The sequence below is a fragment of the Tursiops truncatus genome, chromosome X (genome assembly GCF_011762595.2).
Source record: "Tursiops truncatus isolate mTurTru1 chromosome X, mTurTru1.mat.Y, whole genome shotgun sequence".
In the NCBI taxonomy this organism is placed as follows: Eukaryota; Metazoa; Chordata; class Mammalia; order Artiodactyla; family Delphinidae; genus Tursiops; species Tursiops truncatus.
The window spans coordinates 67,056,321-67,075,671 of record NC_047055.1 but is presented as its reverse complement, the minus strand read 5'-3'; the positions used below and the strand labels follow the sequence as shown (position 1 = coordinate 67,075,671).

Below are 19,351 nucleotides of genomic sequence, written 5' to 3'. Positions count from 1 at the left end.
GAAGAGGAAAGTAAAATTAAACATATTACCTTCACAGTTTCATAATTCAGCAGCGAGTCTATGGCAGCGTTACCTGCATCATTATCTGCTTTGTTCATCTCTATTCTAAATCTAGTTCTGTAAGACAAAGATTTGCATAGGCATGGAATGTTTGCTACAGAAGCATAACTAATTTCTGAACCTTGACTGACCTCTGGGGGATACCTTACCTCCACCGTGTGACAGCAACTGTGAATGCTGTGTATGCACCAAGTGTCCCAAGGGTCACCAGTGCAAACTGGGCACCACATCTATAATACTGGAGAAGGCAAAAGAAGAAATGAGAAACAGTCATTGCTCTTGCCAAATAGTTTATAATATACATTAGCAAATCACAAAGATTTTAATTAAAAAATATGTTGGTATAAAGTTGTATATATGAAAAACTGAGTGAGGAAACAAATACCTTAGAAAATCAACTTTAAGTTATATGCATACTTTTAATTACAAAATATGAAATTGCCTAAAATGCTACAAATGGTGAATAGAAAGAAACCTAGATAATCTGAGCATACCAGTCCAAAGCCATATACCATAATGTCTGTTAACAAAAAAACTGCAACCACTAGCTAAATGACTGACCTATGTGTAGAACTGAACAGCTCTTTACAATAATAACATGATCAAGACTTTGGACACAGTCCCTTGAAGCTTGTGGAAAAATAATTAAACAAACTGTATAACCCTTCTGGCACCATGGGATTTTGCTTTCAAATCATAAGCATGCAATAGTACAAAAGCTTCAAGTACTAAATAGCTACTAACAAGAATGTAAGATAAAAGCTTGTCATGAAAAATGTTTTACTTACCAAAACACCACTGACAAGGGTCACCTCAAACATGATGGGAAGAAGATTAAACACTAAAGCACTCAGGACAAAACTGATACCCCTTGTCCCTCTGTCAATAGCCTTTGACAAAGCTCCTGTCTGTCTGTTCAGGTGGAAAGCGAGATCCAGGTTGTGAAGATGGAGAAAGACATTTTTGGCTATTCTTCGGATTGAATTTTGTGCTACCTTGCCAAATACTGCATTTCGAACTTCATTAAAAAAGGCAGCTCCAGCTCTTGATACACCATCTAGCAATACAATCAAGAAAAAGTGGGGTGTAAAAATATTAGAATCGTTGGAGTATAAAAACGTCAAGGGCTCAGAAAATGTTTGTACAATGAATGACTATATCACAGAATACTTACACTAAAAGAAACCTAGAAAATATCTAGCCTACTGAGTATCAATCTTTCCACCACCATGAAAACTTTTCATTGTTATTTTTCCCCATAAGATTCCAAATGTTGAAAGATTTTTCCAAGTAACAGCAGCCCATAAGGCCTTATTGTGGATAAATGTACAGTATCTGTTGAGGTTTTGTGATCTAATTCAATTCCCCCAAATAACAAATGATAAAATCGAGATCCTGAAAAATCCAAGTGCTTTGACTAAGCATGCCCCAACTCAGGTCTGAGTTTCATAAAGTATCCTTTCTACTGCATGGGGACACAAAGCACTATATTCTGTTCTTTACAAATTGTAGATTTGTGTCATGGCTATTGAATATAATTTAATAACACATTAATACAGGTATATCATTATGTAGCAATTTCCTATTCAACGGCTAACAACAACAGCAAGAAAATAACTAGCCTTACTAAAAAAATACCTTATAAGGAGCCTAACTATTAGAAGCGGTTGTTATGAATTTAATGTCTTACTTCATGTTATTGTTTTCTAGAACTTAGAAAATGAGACTTTTATTACAGAATTTTTGGAAAGTATATCATACAAAGAATTTTTTAAAAACCACACATCAAACAAAAAATCTCACATAAAACAAACATCCAAAATGCTAAGTTGTGTTTGTGGTGAAAAGGTCATATGCTCAAATATGATGAAACCCTCTTGAAGAAAGTCAACACCTGTAGACAGATTAAAGAACCAACATACAGCCAATGAGAACTGCCGTTGCCATGGTTGCAACTGTATTTGGTGCATCACTCAGGTTCAGCATGTTTCCCGACATCTGGTTGAGGCTGTCTACAGCATATTTAAACATGAAGGGAACCACAATATTCATAGCCTAAAAACAAAAGCAGCAATTATCAATCATATGCAAATTATGTATTCATAAAAGTACAAATATTTACCTTAAATTAGTATTTATGGGAATGTTTAGATATTAACCACTTACTAGTATTGGAATGATTTTCCCAGTTTATAAAGATAAAATCTTTGGCAGTGGGAGAGCTGTCATTTCAGGATTCCTAACTCACACTGACTGCCATGTTAATATTCATTTATAAGCTATGTGCATTAGTCAAATGCTCCTGCCTCCATGAAATCGCCCCTGATCATCCACTCAAAAATGCTTTCTCCATTATCTAAAATCCTACAGAGCTCATAACACTTACAGCAAACTGCCTTATACTGTAGTTATTTGTGTATATAAGTACAATGCTTTGTATATAGCAGGTATTCAATAAATATATGTAAAATTATTTATTCACCAAAATAATGGTAAAACTGAAATTATACAGCAAAAAAGGATCTCAAAAGCAGATAAATTACAAGTATCTGTAGCTGATTCACCATTCAGGGGGAAAAAAAACCCAACACTGATAGATCTATTTGCCCCAGAAAAAAATCCCTTTGCTCCAACACCATACAAAAGAAAACCCAGGAGGTTGAGGAAGATGGCGGAAGACTAAGACGTGGAGATCACCTTCCTCCCCACAGATACATAAGAAATACATCTACACATGGAACTGCTCCTATAAAACACCCACTGAACACTGGCAGAAGACCTCAGACCTCCCAAAAGGCAAGAAATTCCCCATGTACCTGGGTAGGGCAAAAGGAAAAAGAATAAACAGAGACAAAAGAATAGGGATGGGACCTGCACCAGCAGGAGGGAGGTGAGAAGGAGGAAATGTTTCCACACACTAGGAAGTCCCTTCACTGGTGGAGAGTGCAGGTGGCGGAGGGGGAAAGCTTTGGAGCCACGGTGGAGAGCGCAGCAACAGGGGTGCAGAGGGCAAAGCGGAGAGATTCCCATACAGAGGATCGATGCCGACCAGCACTCACCAGCCCGAGAAGCTTGTCTGCTCACCCACCGGGGCAGGCGGGGGCTGAGAGCTGAGGCTCGGGCTTCGTTCAGAGCGCAGGGAGAGGACTGGTGGCGTGAACACAGCCTGAAGGGGTTAGTGCACCACGGCTAGCCGGGAGGGAGTCCGGGGGGAAAAGTCTGGACCTGCCCAAGAGGCAAGAGACTTTTTCTGCCCTCTTTGTTTCCTGGTGCGGGAGGAGAGGGGATTAAGAGCACTGCTTAAAGGAGCTCCAGAGACTGGCGCAAGCCGCGGCTTTCAGCGCAGACTCTAGAGACGGGCATGAGACGCTAAGGTTGTTGCTGCCACCACCAAGAAGCCTGTGTGCAGGCACAGGTCACTCTCCACACCTCCCCTCCCGGGAGCCTGTGCAGCCCGCCACTGCCAGGGTCCCGTGATCCAGGGACAACTTCCCTGGCAGAACACATGGTGTGCCTCAGGCTGGTGCAACGTCACGCTGGCCTCTGCCACCACAGGCTTGCCCCACATCCAAACCCCACCCTCCCCTAGGCCTGAGTGAGCCAGAGCCCCCGAATCAGCTGCTCCTTTAACCCCGTCCTGTCCGAGCAAAGAACAGACGCCCTCAGGCGACCTACACGCAGAGGTGGGGCCAAATCCAAAGGTGAAACCCAGGAGCTGTGCAAACAAAGAAGAGAAAGGGAAATCCTCCCAACAACCTCAGGAACAGCGGATTATTCCTCCACAATCAACTTGATGTACCCTGAATCTGCGGAATACCTGAATAGACAAGGAATCATCCCAAAATGAGGAGGTGGACTTTGGGAGCAAGATAGATTCTTTCTTTCCCTTTTCCGCTTTTTGTGAGGGTGTATGTGTATGCTTCTGTGTGAGATTCTGTCTGCATAGCTTTGCTTTCACCATTTGTCTTAGGGTTTGTCCGTCCATTATATTTTATTTTTTACTTAAAAAATCTTATTTTCCCTAATAATTATTTTTTATTTTAATTTTCTTTTATCTTACTTTATTTTATTTTATCCTCTTTCTATTTTTTCTCCCTTTTATTCTGAGCCGTGTGGATGAAAGGCTCTTGGTGCTCCAGTGAGGAGTCAGTGCTGTGCCTCTAAGGTGGGAAAGCCAACTTCAGGACACTGCTCCACAAGAGACCTCCCAGCTCCACGTAATATCAAATGGCGAAAATCTCCCAGAGATCTCCATCTCAATACCAAGACCCAGCTTCACTCAACGACCAGCAAGCTACAGTGCTGGACACCCTATGCCAAACAACTAGCAAAACAGGAACACAACCCCACCCATTAGCAGAGAGGCTGCCTAAAATCATAATAACGGCACAGACACCCCAAAACACACCAACAGACGTGGACGTGCCGACCAGAAAGACAAGATCCAGCCTCATCCACCAGAACACAGACACTAGTCCTCTCCACCAGGAAACCTACACAACCCACTGAACCAACCTTAGCCACTGGCGACAGACACCAAAAACAATGGGAACTATGAACATGCAGCCTGCAAAAAGGAGACCCCAAACACAGTAAGATAAGCAAAATGAGAAGACAGAAAAACACACAGCAGATGCAGAAGCAAGGTAAAAACCCACCAGACATAACAAATGAAGAGGAAATAGGCAGTCTACCTGAAAAAGAATTCTGAATAATGATAGTAGAGATGATCCAAAATCTTGGAAATAGAATACAGAAAATGCAAGAAACATTTAACAAGGACGTAGAAGAACTAAAGAGGAAGCAAGCAACGATGAACAACACAATAAATGAAATTAAAAATACTCTAGAAGGGATCAACAGCAGAATAACTGAAGCAGAAGAACAGATAAGTGACCTGGAAGATAAAATAGTGGAAATAACTACTGCAGGGCAGAATAAAGAAAAAACAATGAAAAGAACTGAGGACAGTCTCAGAGACCTCTGGGACAACATTAAATGCACCAACATTCAAATTACAGTGGTCCCAGCAGAAGAAGAGCAAAAGAAAGGGACTGAGAAAATATTTGAAGAGATTATAGTTGAAAACTTCCCTATATGGGAAAGGAAATAGCTAATCAAGTCCAGGAAGCACAGAGAGCCCCATATAGGATAAATCCAAGGAGAAACATGCCAAGACACATATTTATCAAACTAACAAAAATTAAATACAAAGAAATCATATTAAAAGCAGCAAGGGAAAAACAACAAATAACACATAAGGGAATCCCCATAAGCTTAACAGCTGATCTTTCAGCAGAAACTCTGCAAGCCAGAAGGGACTGGCAGGACATATTTAAAGTGATGAAGGAGAAAAACCTACAACCAGGATTACTCTACCCAGCAAGGATCTCATTCAGATTTGATGGAGAAATTAAAACCTTTACAGACAAGCAAAAGCTGAGAGAGTTCACCACCACCGAACCAGCTTTAAAACAAATGCTCAAGGAATTTCTCTAGGCAAGAAACACAAGAGAAGGAAAAGACCTACAATAACAAACCTAAAACAGTTAAGAAAATGGGAATAGGAACATACATATCAATAATTAGCTTAAATGTAAATGGATTAAATGCTCCCACAAAAGACACAAACTGGCTGAATGGATACAGAAACAAGACACATACATATGATGTCTAAAAAAGACCCACTTCAGACCTAGGGACACATACAGACTGAAAGTGAGGGGATGGAGAAAGATATTCCATGCAAATGGAAATCTAAAGAAAGCTGGAGTAGCAATTCTCGTATCAGACAAAACAGACTTTAAAATAAAGACTATTACAAGAGACAAAGAAGGACACTACATAATGATCAAGGGATCGATCCAAGAAGAAGATATAACAATTGTAAATATTTATGCACCCAACATGGGAGCACCTAAGTACGTAAGGCAAATACTAACAGCCATAAAAGGGGAAATCGACAATAACGCAATCATAGTAGTGGACTTTAACACCCCACTTTCACCAATGGACAGATCATCCAAAATGAAAATAAATAAGGAAACACAAGCATTAAATGATACATTAAACAATATGGACTTAATTGATATTTATAAGACATTTCATCCAAAAACAATAGAATACACATTTTTCTGAAGTGCTCATGAAACATTCTCCAGGATAGATCATATCTTGGGTCACAAACCAAGCCTTGGTAAATTTAAGAAAATTGAAATTGTATCAAGTACCTTTTCCGACCACAACATTATGAGACTAGATATGAATTACAGGAAAAGATCTGTAAAAAATACAAACACATGGAGGCTAAACAATACATTACTTAATAACCAAGAGATCACTGAAGTAATCAAAGTGGACATCAAAAAATACCTAGAAACAAATGACAATGAAACCACGACGACCCAAAATTTATGGGGTGCAGCAAAAGCAGTTCTAAGAGGGAAGTTTAGAGCAATACCATCCTATCTTAAGAAAAACGAAACATCTCAAATAAACAACCTAACCTTGCACCTAAAGCAATTAGAGAAAAAAGAACAAAACAACCCCAAAGTTAGCAGAAGCAAAGAAATCATAAAGATCAGATCAGAAATAAATGAAAAAGAAATGAAGGAAACGATAGCAAAGATTAATAAAACTAAAAGATGGTTCTTTGAGAAGATACACAAAGTTGATAAACCATTAGCCAGACTCATGAAGAAAAAAAGGGAGAAGACTCAAATCAACAGAATTAGAAATGAAAAAGGAGAAGTAACAACTGACACTGCAGAAATAAAAAAGATCATGAGAGATTACTACAAGCAACTCTATGGCAATAAAATGGACAACCTGGAAGAAATGCACAAATTCTTAGAAATGCACAACCTGCCGAGACTGAACCAGGAAGAAAGAGAAAATATGAACAGACCAATAACAAGCACTGAAATTGAAACTGTGATTAAAAATCTTCCAACAAAGAAAGCCCAGGACCAGATGGCTTCACAGGTGAATTCTATCAAACATTTAGAGAAGAGCTAACATCTATTCTTCCCAAATCCTTCCAAAATATAGCAGAGGGAGGAACACTCCCAAACTCATTCTATGAGGCCACCATCACCCCGATACCCAAAGCAGCAAAGATGTCACAAGAAAAAGAAAACTACAGGTCAATATCACTGACGAACATAGATGCAAAAATCCTCAACAAAATACTAGGAAACAGAATCCAACAGCACATTAAAAGGATCATACACCATGATCAAGTGAGGTTGATCCCAGGAATGCAAGGATTCTTCAATATATGCAAATTAGTCAATGTGATAAACCATATTAACAAACTGAAGGATAAAAACCATATGATAATCTCAATAGATGCAGAAAAAGCTTTTGATAAAATTCAACATCTGTTTATGATAAAAACCCTCCAGAAAGTAGGCATAGAGGGAACTTTCCCCAACATTAATATAGGCCAGATATGACAAACCCACAGCCAACATCCTCCTCAATGGTGAAAAACTGAAAGCATTTCCACTAAGATCAGGAACAAGACTAGGTTGCCCACTCTCACCACTATTATTTAACATAGTTTTGAAAGTTTTAGCCACAGCAATCAGACAAGAATAAGAAATAAAAGGGGCTTCCCTGGTGGCGCAGTGGTTGGGAGTCCGCCTGCCGATGCAGGGGACACGGGTTCGTGCCCCGGTCTGGGAGGATCCCGCATGCCGCGGAGCGGCTAGGCCCGTGGGCCATGGCCGCTGGGCCTGCGCGTCTGGAGCCTGTGCTCCGCAACGGGAGAGGCCACGACGGTGATAGGCCGCGTACCGCAAAAAAAAAAAAAAAAAAAAGAAATAAAAGGAATCCAAATCGGAAAAGAAGAAGTAAAGCTGCCACTGTTTGCAGTACGTGATACTATACATAGAGAATCCTAAAGATGCTACCAGAAAAATACTAGAGCTAATCAATGAATTTAGTAAAGTAGAAGGATACAAAATTCATGCACAGAAATCTCTGGCATTCATATACACTGATGATGAAAAATCTGAAAGTGAAATTAAGAAAACACTCCCATTGCAACAAAAAGAATAAAATATCTAGGAGTAAACCTACCTAAGGAGACAAAAGACCTGTATGCAGAAAATTATAAGACACTGATGAAAGAAATTAAAGATGATACAAATAGATGGAGAGATATACCATGTTCTTGGATTCGAAGAATCAATATTCTGAAAATGACTCTACTACCCAAAGCAATCTACATATTCAATGCAATCCCTATCAAACCACTGGCATTTTTCACAGAACTAGAACAAAAAATTTCACAATTTGTATGGAAACACAAAAGACCCCGAATAGCTAAAGCAATCTTGAGAACGAAAAATGGAGCTGGAGGAATCAGGCTCCCTGACTTCAGACTATACTACAAAGCTACAGTAATCAAGACGCTATGGTACTGGCACAAAAACAGAAATATAGATCAATGGAACAGGATAGAAAGCCCAGAGATAAACCCACACACATATGGGCACCTTATCTTTGATAAAGGAGGCAAGAATATACAGTGGAGAAAAGACAGCCTCTTCAATAAGTGGTGCTTGGAAAGTTGGACAGGTACATGTAAAAGTATGAAATTAGAACACTCCCTAATATCATACACAAAAATAAACTCAATATGGATTAAAGACCTAAATATAAGGCCAGATACTATCAAACTCTTAGAGGAAAACATAGGCAGAACACTCTATGATATAAATCACAGCAAGATCCTTTTTGACCCACCTCCTAGAGAAATGGAAATAAAAACAAAAATAAACAAATGGGACCTAATGAAACTTCAAAGCTTTTGCACAGCAAAGGAAACGATAAACAAGAGCAAAACACAACCCTCAGAACGGGAGAAAATAGTTGGAAATGAAACAACTGACAAAGGATTAATCTCCAAAATTTACAAGCAGCTCATGTAGCTCAATATCAAAAACACAGACAACCCAATCCAAAAATGGGCAGAAGACCTAAACAGATATTTCTCCAAAGAAGATATATAGATTGCCAAAAAACACCTGAAAGAATGCTCAACATCATTAATCATTAGAGAAATGCAAATCAAAACTGCAATGAGATATCATCTCACACTGGTCAGAATGGCCATCATCAAAAAATCTACAAACAATAAATGCTGGAGAGGGTTTGGAGAAAAGGGAACACTCTTGCACTGTTGGTAGGAATGTAAATTGATACAGCCACTATGGAGAACAGTATGGAGGTTCCTTAAAAAACTAAAAATATAACTACCACACGACCCAGCAATCCCACTACTGGGCATATACCCTGAGAAAGCCATAATTCTAAAAGTGGCATGTACCAAAATGTTCATTGCAGCTCTATTTACAATAGCCAGGACATGGAAGCAACCTAAGTGTCCATCATCAGATGATGGATAAGGAAGATGTGGCACATATATACAAATGGAATATTACTCAGCCATAAAAAGAAACGAAATTGAGATATTTGCAGTGAGGTGGATGGACCTGGAGTCTGTCATACAGAGTGAAGTAAGTCAGAAATAGAAAAACAAATACCATATGCTAAAACATATATATGGAATCTAAGGGAAAAAGAAGTCATGAATTACTGAGGGGTAAGACAGGAATAAAGACACAGACCTACTAGAAATGGACTTGAGGATATGGGGAGGGGGAAGGGTAAGCTGTGACAAAGTGAGAGAGTGGCATGGACATATATACACTACCAAACGTAAAATAGATAGCTAGTGGGAAGCAGCCGCATAACACAGGGGAATCAGGTCCGTGGTTTGTGACCACCTGCGGGGTGGGATAGGGAGGGTGGGAGGGAACGAGACGCCAGAGGGAAGAGATATGGGAATATATGTATATGTATAACTGATTCACTGTGTTATAAAGAAGAAACTAACACACCATTGTAAAGCAATTATACTCCAATAAAGCATTATTAAGAAAAAAAACCTCAATGAATATGAATATCAAACTATCCTTTCAAATACCAACCTATTTCTCCATGAGAATACACAGAAAGAAAGAAAGAAAGAAAGAAAGAAAGAGAGAGAGAGAGAGAGAGAGAGAGAGAGAGAGAAAGAAAGAAAGAAAGAAAGAAAGAAAGAAAGAAAGAAAGAAAGAAAGAAAGAAAGAGTATAATGCTTTCATATATTCAAGACAAGTTAGTCAATCACTCACATTTCACATTTTCTACAAAGTTATACTATTACAAACACCAAGCATCATTTAGGAATAGCAAGTTGGTAAGACTGGCAAAGCTTTCTTTGAAGAAATTAAATTCATATACATTAATATCATGTGATAACAATTTTATAAGACTTAAAAAAATACTGAAATCCCAGCTCTCATTAATATTCCACTATTATATCATTTATCTTTATTAAACAGAAAGAATTTATCATCAACAAGCCTAAGTTTAGCTACAACTGACAGGAGCTATGTAAACCTTACCAATCAAGATTGCAAAGTAAGGTATACAATTGTCTTAGCAACCAAGCAGGTACTCAAATATCAATATCATTAAAATAGACAGCAAATGTTGGAATACTTTTAAAATGTAACACTATGGAAAAAATTGCTTAAAACTTTAAGATTTATAAGTTCCCAAATATAATCTAATAGAATAGCAGGTTTCAAGTAGTATAAATTTCTCAGTTTTGATTCCCATATGATCATATGTCCTCAGTCTTCCGCTTCTACTTGAAATGGTCTCCCTACCAATTTACCCCTCCACTTCTCTGTTCTTCAAAACCCACTTTGAATCTCATTCCCATCATGATGCCTTCTCTAAAACCTGCAGCACTTTTGGCACTTTCCATTTTCCAACCCCTCATTTTTATAGTTTAAACCACAGTATTTATAATTTTTATTATTTATTTATCATTCACTTTGTCTTCAGGTGCATGAAGACACCTTCATGAGTGAAACCTTTTGCAGCAAACAAACATTTTGTGAACAGCTATATGAGTCAGATATGGTGCTAGGTACCTTTCACAAAGGTAAGAGCTGAATGAAATAAGTCTATGAAATGGGTATTATCCCTATAATTGAGAAAACTCAGGTTCTGTGAGGTTTAATGACTTGTTCAGTAAGCAGCAGAGCTAGGATTAAAATCCAGGTCTCTCCTGAAATTCAGAATTTTTTCCTGTATACCATAGCCACATCAGCAGTTTAATAAGGCAGGGACAACATTATTTTATTACTTTTGCAGCCTAAAATGGATACTCTCAAATGCAATGCTTAAACCAGTTACAGTTGAAAAGTATGGCATAAGTAATTTAAATAACTTTGAAGAGATTCCAGGTTCTCCATATAAGGCCAAATCCCCTCACTTGCATTCCAATACACTTTCTTGAGTGGGAGAGAAAGTGATAGTTATAGCTAGCACGCAATTCTCACAACACACAGCCCATTATATCTTTGCCACAGAGTGAGTCTGACTGAAACTCATGTATCACCAGGAAAATTGTGCAATTTTTTTTTGAAAATGTGTTTGCATTTGGTCAAATTTGGGAGCATCCTTGTAAGTATGTAAAGAATGTGAATGTCATCTGCCTGTGTTTTCACTGGCAGGAAAAGGGCAGTTAGCATAGCACTAGGAACACAGCACTACCTGTAATGATAACTGTTGATTACTGTCAGTTTTCCCATAAAAGTAATTTTTTAAAGAAAAGGAAAAACACCAAAGAAATGGAAAGGATATACAGATGTTTTTATTAGTATATACATGTGGGTTCCATTGACGTTGTGATATTTTGGGGATGGGGGGGTGGCAAATATTGGTTTTCCCTAATATTCTGCTTTCAGCAGAACTAAACTTAAATCACCTCAGACAACTGTGAATTTTTAAAAACTTTTTATTTTGAAATAATTATAAGCTGACAGGAAGTTGCAGAAGTAGTACAGAGACTCATAACTTCACCCAGCATCTCCTAATGATGACATCTTATATAGCTGTAGTTCCATATCAAAAACAAAAATGTACATTGGCACATTACTGTTAACTAGGCTACAGAACTCATTCAGTTTTCATCATTTTTAAATGTGTATTAGTGTGTGTGTGTGGTTTTATGTGTCATCTCTGTGGTTCCATGCAATTTTATCCCATGTTCAGATCCATGTAACCATCACCACAATCAAGATACAGAACTATCCCCTCACCACAAAAGAACTTCCTTGTGCTACCTCTTTATATTCCTTCATCAAGGATGATGCATATATCAATAGCTCATCTCTCTTTATTGCTGAGTAGTATTCCATAGATGTAACAGAATTTATTCAACCACTCATCCCTGAAGGATATTTTGGTTGTTTCTAGTTTGGGGCTATTATAAATGAAGATTTTATGAACATTTTCATAAAAGGTGACCATAAAAGGTGGTCATAAGTTTTCATTTCTCTGGGATAAATGCCCAAGAGTGTAATTGCTAAGTCATATGGTAAGTCTACACTGAACTTTTTAATAAACTGCTATACTCTTTCAGAGTGGCCATACCACTTTATAGTCCCACCAGTAAAGTATGAGTGATCCAGTTCCTCTGCATCCTCACCAACATTTGGTATCATCACTATTTTTTAAAATTTTGAAACTATTTTAATAATAGGTGTATAATGATATTTCATTGTGGTTTTAATTTGTGTTTCCATAACAGAAATGATGTTGAACATCTTTTCATGTGCTCTCTGATGAAATATCTGTTTGTGCCTTTTGTACATTTTACATTTGGATTGGTTTTTTGCTGTTGAGTTTTAGGAATTCTTTATAGATATTCTAGATATAGGCCTTTGTTGGTTATATGATTTGCAAATATTTTCTCCTAGTCCATCGCTTGTCTTTTATCTTCTGAGGTGCCTGAACTCCTACCCCACCTAGCAGTTGTAAGGAGTCCCTTTCCCTAGGAACAAATGGAGGCCAAGGTAAGAACCTGGACTTTCACCTGCACTTGCAGTAATGAGGCATCCCCACTGGAGCAGTGCCACAAGAGGCCTGCTAAATAGAAGATTTAAATAAGATCCAGAGTCTCATAACATAATACGCCAAATGTCCAGGTTTCAATCAAAAATGACTCATCATCCCAAGAATGACTAAGATATCAACTTGAATAAGAAAATACAATAAATAGACACAAACATTAGAACTATCTGACAAGAATTTCAGAGTAGCTATCATAAAAGTGCTTCAAGGAGCATTTATGAACATGCTTAAATCAACAAAAATAGAATGTCTCAGCAAATAAATAGAGGACATAAAAGAAGAAACAAATGAAAAATCTGAAACTGAAAAATATAGCTGAAGTTAAAAAAAAAACTTGAATGGATGGGATCCATGGCAGAATGGGGAGGACAAAGGAAAGAATCAGTAAACTTGAAGATAGAACAATAGAAAGTACTCAATATGAACAACAGAGAGAAAACAGACTTAAAAAAAAAAACAGTAAACAAGGCTCAGGAACCTATGGGACCATAACAAAAGATCCAGTATTCCTCTTCAGAGTGCCAGAAGAATGGAAGTGTGAAACTGGAAAAAGTATTCAAAGAAATAAAAAAATCCTCTATTTTGGCAAAGACAAACCCAAGAATTCAAGGAGCTAAGCAACTCCAAATAGATATAAACTCAAAGAAATGCACACCAAGACACATCATGATTAAATTTCTGAAAGCTAAAGACAAAGAAAAAAATCTTAAAAGAGCTAGATACAAATAATATATTAAGTATAAGGGAAAAACAATTTGAAGACAGTAGATTTCCAGGGAAGCTAGCAGGAAGTGGCACAACATTTTTCAAGTGGTAAAAGAAAAGAACTGTTAACCTAGAATCCTATAACCAGCAAAATTAGCCTTCAGAAATGAAAGGAATATCAAGACATTCTCAGATTAAAGAAAACTAATAAGAATTAATCACCAGCAGACCTGCTCTAAAAGAACTGCTAAAGGAAATTCTTCATACACTTGGGAAATAGAAGCAGAATGAATCCTGGAATATTAGCAATGAAGGAAAAGCAACAGAAATAGTAAATATCTATGCAAATATAGTAGCATATTCTTCTCTTAAGTTCTTTAAAATATGTTTGATGGTTAAAAGCAAAATGTAGAACACTGACTGATGGGGTTTTCAATGTATGTATATGTAATACGTAAGATGACTTGTGAACATAAAGAGGGAAGGTAAAGGGACTTAGAGGGCAGGAAGGTTTTTACATTCTACTTGAAGTGATAAACTATTGATTCTACGTAGACTGTGAAAAGTTAAGTATGAATATTGTAATTCCTAGAGCAACTACTAAAAAATTATACAAAGAGATCGACCAAAAGGCACGATAAATTAAAATGGGATAGTAAAACCTGATAGTAAAACCTGTTCAAATGGGATAGTAAAACCTGTTCAAATAATGCAAAAGATAGCAGGAAAAGTGAAACAATGCAACAAAATAAAGAGGCAACTAGCAGATAATAAAATGGTATACCAAACTCCAAATATATCAATAATTATCAATACAATTATCAATATATTATAATAAGCAATACAAATGAACAATTATTAATGTAACAATATACAAGCAATAAACAACTGGAAACCAAAATTTAAAAAAATTTACAACACCCCTCCCCACAAAAATAAATCCTTAAGTTAAATCTAACCCAGGGTTTCTCAACCTTCAGCACTACTGACATTTTGGTTTAGATAATTCTTTCTTATGGGAGGGGCTGTTCTGTGTACTTTAGGATGTTTAGTAGTGTCCCTAACCTCTACCGACCACAAGCTAGTAGCACTCCCCAGCCCCACACAATTGTGACCAATAAAAATGCCTCTAGTTACTGCCAAATGTCCCCTTAAAGGGCAAAATCCCCTCTGATTGGGAACCACTGATCTAATCAAAGATGTACAGTGTCTGAAAGCTACAAATGCATATGAAATAAATCACAGAAGATCTAAATAAATGGAGAGATATACTGTGTTCATCAACTACAAGAATCAACATAATAGGGACACCAATTCTCCCCAAACTGGTCTAGAGATTTAATAAAAATCCATCTAAAAATCCCATCTGGCTTCTTTGTAGCTACAGACAAGATTATTCTAAAACTCTATGGAAAAGCAAAGAAACTAGAATAGCCAAACAATTTTGGAAAAAGAAATTGGAAGAATCACACTACCTGTCTTTAAGACTTACTATAAAGCCACAATAATGAAGACAGTGTGGTGGTGATGAATGGAGAGACACATAGATCAATGAAACAGAGCAGAGTCCAGAAAAGGATGACATTCCACTAATCTATCTATCTGAGAATCATGGCTCCCTAAACATCTCCATGTAGTAATATCCAGAACCTGTGAAGATGATACTTTACATGGCAAAATGGACTTTGCAGATGTGATTAAACTGAAGAATGTGAGCTGGGGAGAGTATCCTGGATTATCTGGGTGGGCTGAATATAATCAAAAGAGTCCTTATAAGAGAGAAGTAGGAGGGTCAAAGTAAAGAAAAAAGATACGACTACAGAAGCCAAAAGTCAAAATCAAGAAGATTGAAGATGCTGCTGGCTTTAAGATGGAGGAAGGGGCCTTGAGCCAAAAATGCAGGTGACTTCTAGAAAAAGCTGGAAAAGGCAAGGAAATTGATCCTCTCCCAAGAGCCTCTGGAGGCAGCACAGTCCTGCTAAATGCCTTTATTTTGATCCAGTGAAACCTAATTTTGGACGTCTGACCTTCAGAAATATAAGATAATAAATTTGTGTTGTCTAAGCTATTAAATTTATAAGTTGTTACAGCAGCAATAGGAAACAAAGAAAATTCAATGAGGAGAGGAGAGCCTTCATGTAGGAACAACTGGACAAAACAATGATCCTTCATTTAAACTGGATACAAGAATTAATACAAAATGGAGCATGGATCTAAATGTAAAAGGTAAAAAAAATAACTTTTAGAAGAAAACATAGGAGAAAATCTTGATGACCTTGAGTTAGGCAAATAGTTCTTAGACATAATAAAGCATAATCCATAAAGAAAAAAAATGAACTGAAACATAGCAAAATTTAAAACTTTTATTCTATATAAGACACTATTGAGGGGATTAAAAAACAAGCTACAAGGACTTCCCTGGTGGTCCAGTGGTTAAGAATTTGCCTTCCAATTCAGGGGAAGTGGGTTTGATCCCTGGTCAGGGAACTACTATCCCACATGTCGCGGAGCAACTAAGCCCACACGCCACAACTATTGAGCCTGCGTGCCACAAACTACAGAGCCCACGTGTTCTGGAGCCCATGTACCACAACTAGAAAGAAGCCCACGTGCTGCAACAAAGAGCCTGTGTGCTGCAACTAAGACCTGATGCAGCGCCTCCACCCCCAAAAAAAATGAGATAAAGAAAAACAAGCTACAGACTGGGAGAAAATATTTGCAAATTATATATCTGAGAAAGGTCTCGTACAGAATATATAAATAACTCACTAAACTCGACAGTAGAAACAACAGCCCAAATAAAAAATGGACAAAACACTGGAACAGAAACTTCACCAAAGTGGATGTATGGATGGCAACAAAGCACATGCAAAGTATATTAAAACCACAAGATACCACTATATGCCTGATGATACTAAGTGTAGTAAAAGAAATGAAGTAACTGAAACTCTCATATATTGGTGGTGGCAGACAAAAACAGCCACTTTGGAAAATAATTTGGCAGTTTCTTATAGAGTTAAAAATACACTTACCGTGACCCAGCAATTCCACTCCTAGGTATTTATCCTAGAGAAATGAAAACTCAGATTCACACAAAAACCTGTACTCGTGTGTTTATAGCAACTCTAGTTATAACTGTCAAAGGGTGGAAAGAAACCACATGTCCATACGTGGGTAAATGGATAAACAAACTCTAGTACATCCATACTATGGAATACTGCTCATTAATAAAAAAGAATAACTGATAGAGTCAATGACTTGGATGAATGACAAAGGCATTATGTTGAATTAGAGAAGCCAGCTCAAAAGTTTATATATGATATGACTCCATTTATATGGTATTCTCAAAATGACAAAGCTATAGTGATAGAGGACAAATGAATGATACCTAGCAGTTAGGGGCTTGGAGAAGGTATATCTACAAATGGGTTACGCAAAGGAGATTTCTGGGGCAATAGCACTTTTCTGTGTCATCCTGTGACAGTAATTTTACAAATATACACATGTGTTAAAAATTATAGAACTGTATATCAAAAAAGTACATTTTATTGCATGTATATTAAAAATAAAGCCCGTATCACAGGTCTCATCCCATCTACCTCCCCTAGTGGCTGGAAATGTCTAAAAATAAAGTTTGATGATAGTGTATTTCAATAAAAAGTGACTCAATATGAAGTTTCATACCCCCTTTCCTTTCTGAATTGAGAAACTGGTTATTTTTACTAGATTATAACCATGTGACAAATGGTATGTTTCATCTATAACTGCATTGTACCCATTAATTTAAGTACAAAAGAAATAAAGGGACTTATTCTCACAAAACCTTTTTCTTTCACAGATGAAAAAGTTTAAATCACATATATAAATAATCTGCTAAACTCTTTAATTTTCACAGAAACTGGTATATCATTAGGAAATTGAATTCATTTAATTTTAACAGGCAAATGTACAATTTGGGACACTGATTGAAGAACAGAGTTAAGGAAAAAGTAAAATCACCATAAAGAACAGTCAAAAGTATGCTGTATCTATATGATGCCAAAACATGGTCAGTGTGCTGAGGGTCTCAAATTCCGGATTTTAAAATGACTTTTCCCTTCCTGGTCATAAAAGTATTATCTATCTCATCTGAGGAACCCAATTCTTTCAGAACTTTTAATACCTAAATTTCTCAATAATTAATCTCTTTTACAGCAGCCTCTGATAATTAAGGGCTCTGTAACTAGTGCTGCTCAGAAGGGTCTAATATATGTGAAGAGGTAAAAGGGAATTTTGTTTCTTTGTTTAATTACCTCTCTGGTCCCTAAAAGATCAGAAGGAGAGAAAGAAAGAACAAGAGCACTAAAGGGAGATCTGATTAGCAAGGCAAAACAAGGAGAATAGAAAACTGGATAAAGTACTTATACAATTGGTAAAGACCATCTCTTACAGAAAACAGAGATAGAGGGAACATTTCCTAACTCATTCTATGAGCCCAGCATTACCTTAGTACCAAAGCCAGATAAAGACACCACAAGAAAGGAAAACTATAGACCACTATCTCTCATGAACAGACCAAAAATTCTCACCAAAATATTAGCAAATCAAATCTAATAATGTATAAAAATAATTATACAATATGACAAAGTGGAATTTATTCCAGGTATGCATGGCTGGTCCAACATTGAAAAACCAATTAATGTAATTGATCACATCAACAGGCTAAAGAAAAAATAGGATATTTTATCAATAGATGCAAAAAAAGCACCTGAAAAATCCAACATCTATTCATTATAAAAAAAAAACTGTAAGCAAACTAGGAATAGAGGGGAACTCCCTCAACTTGATTAAAACATCTACAAGAAAACCTATAGCTAACAACATACTTAATGATGAGAAATTAGATGCTTTTACCCCTAAGACTGGGAACAAGGCAAGGACGCCCTATCTTACTGCTCCTGTTCAACATGGTACTGGAAGTCCTTAGCTAATGCAATAAGACAAGAAAAGGAAATAAAAGGTATACATGTTGGGAAGGAAGAAATAAAACCATCTTTGCAGATATGATTATCCATGTAGAAAATCCAAAAGAATCAATAATAAAAAACCTCCTGAAACTAATAAGCAACTCTAGCAAGGCTGCATGTTACATGGTTGCAAGGTACATAGCTAATATACAAAAGTCAATCACTTTCCCATATACCTCCAATGAACAATATGCAATTTGAAATTAAACATATAACACCATTGAAATTAGTACCAAAAATTATATATACATATAACAAAACATGTACAAGGTCTACATGAGGAAAACTATAGAACTTTGATAAAAGAAATCAAAGAACTAAATGAACAGAGAGATAGTCCATGTTCATGGATAGGATGACTTAATATTGTCAAGATGTCAAACTTGATCTATATATTCAATTCAGTCCCAATCAAAATCCCAGCTAGTAATTTGGTAGATAGGGGCAAAGTGATTCTAAATTTTATATAGAAAAACAAAAGATCCAGAATATCCAGCACAATATTGAAGACAAAAACAATGTTGACGGGCTGATACTATTTGACATCAAGACTTACCATAAAGTTAATCAAAACACTGTGGTATTGGGAAAAGAAT

General features: G+C 36.9%; 1 protein-coding gene across 6 annotated transcripts in view; it reads right to left on the bottom strand.

The window, feature by feature from the left end:
- Nucleotides 1–19,351, bottom strand: part of ABCB7 (ATP binding cassette subfamily B member 7) — a 139,732-nt gene that overhangs the window by 47,335 nt on the left and 73,046 nt on the right. For all 6 annotated transcript variants that reach the window (XM_019932160.3, XM_019932163.3, XM_019932164.3 and 3 more), the window contains 4 exons: nt 1,983–2,115; nt 849–1,117; nt 210–298; nt 30–117 (listed from right to left, as the gene is read on the bottom strand). In XM_019932160.3, coding sequence (XP_019787719.1) covers nt 30–117; nt 210–298; nt 849–1,117; nt 1,983–2,115 — 579 coding nt within the window. The remainder of the gene's footprint in view (nt 1–29; nt 118–209; nt 299–848; nt 1,118–1,982; nt 2,116–19,351) is intronic.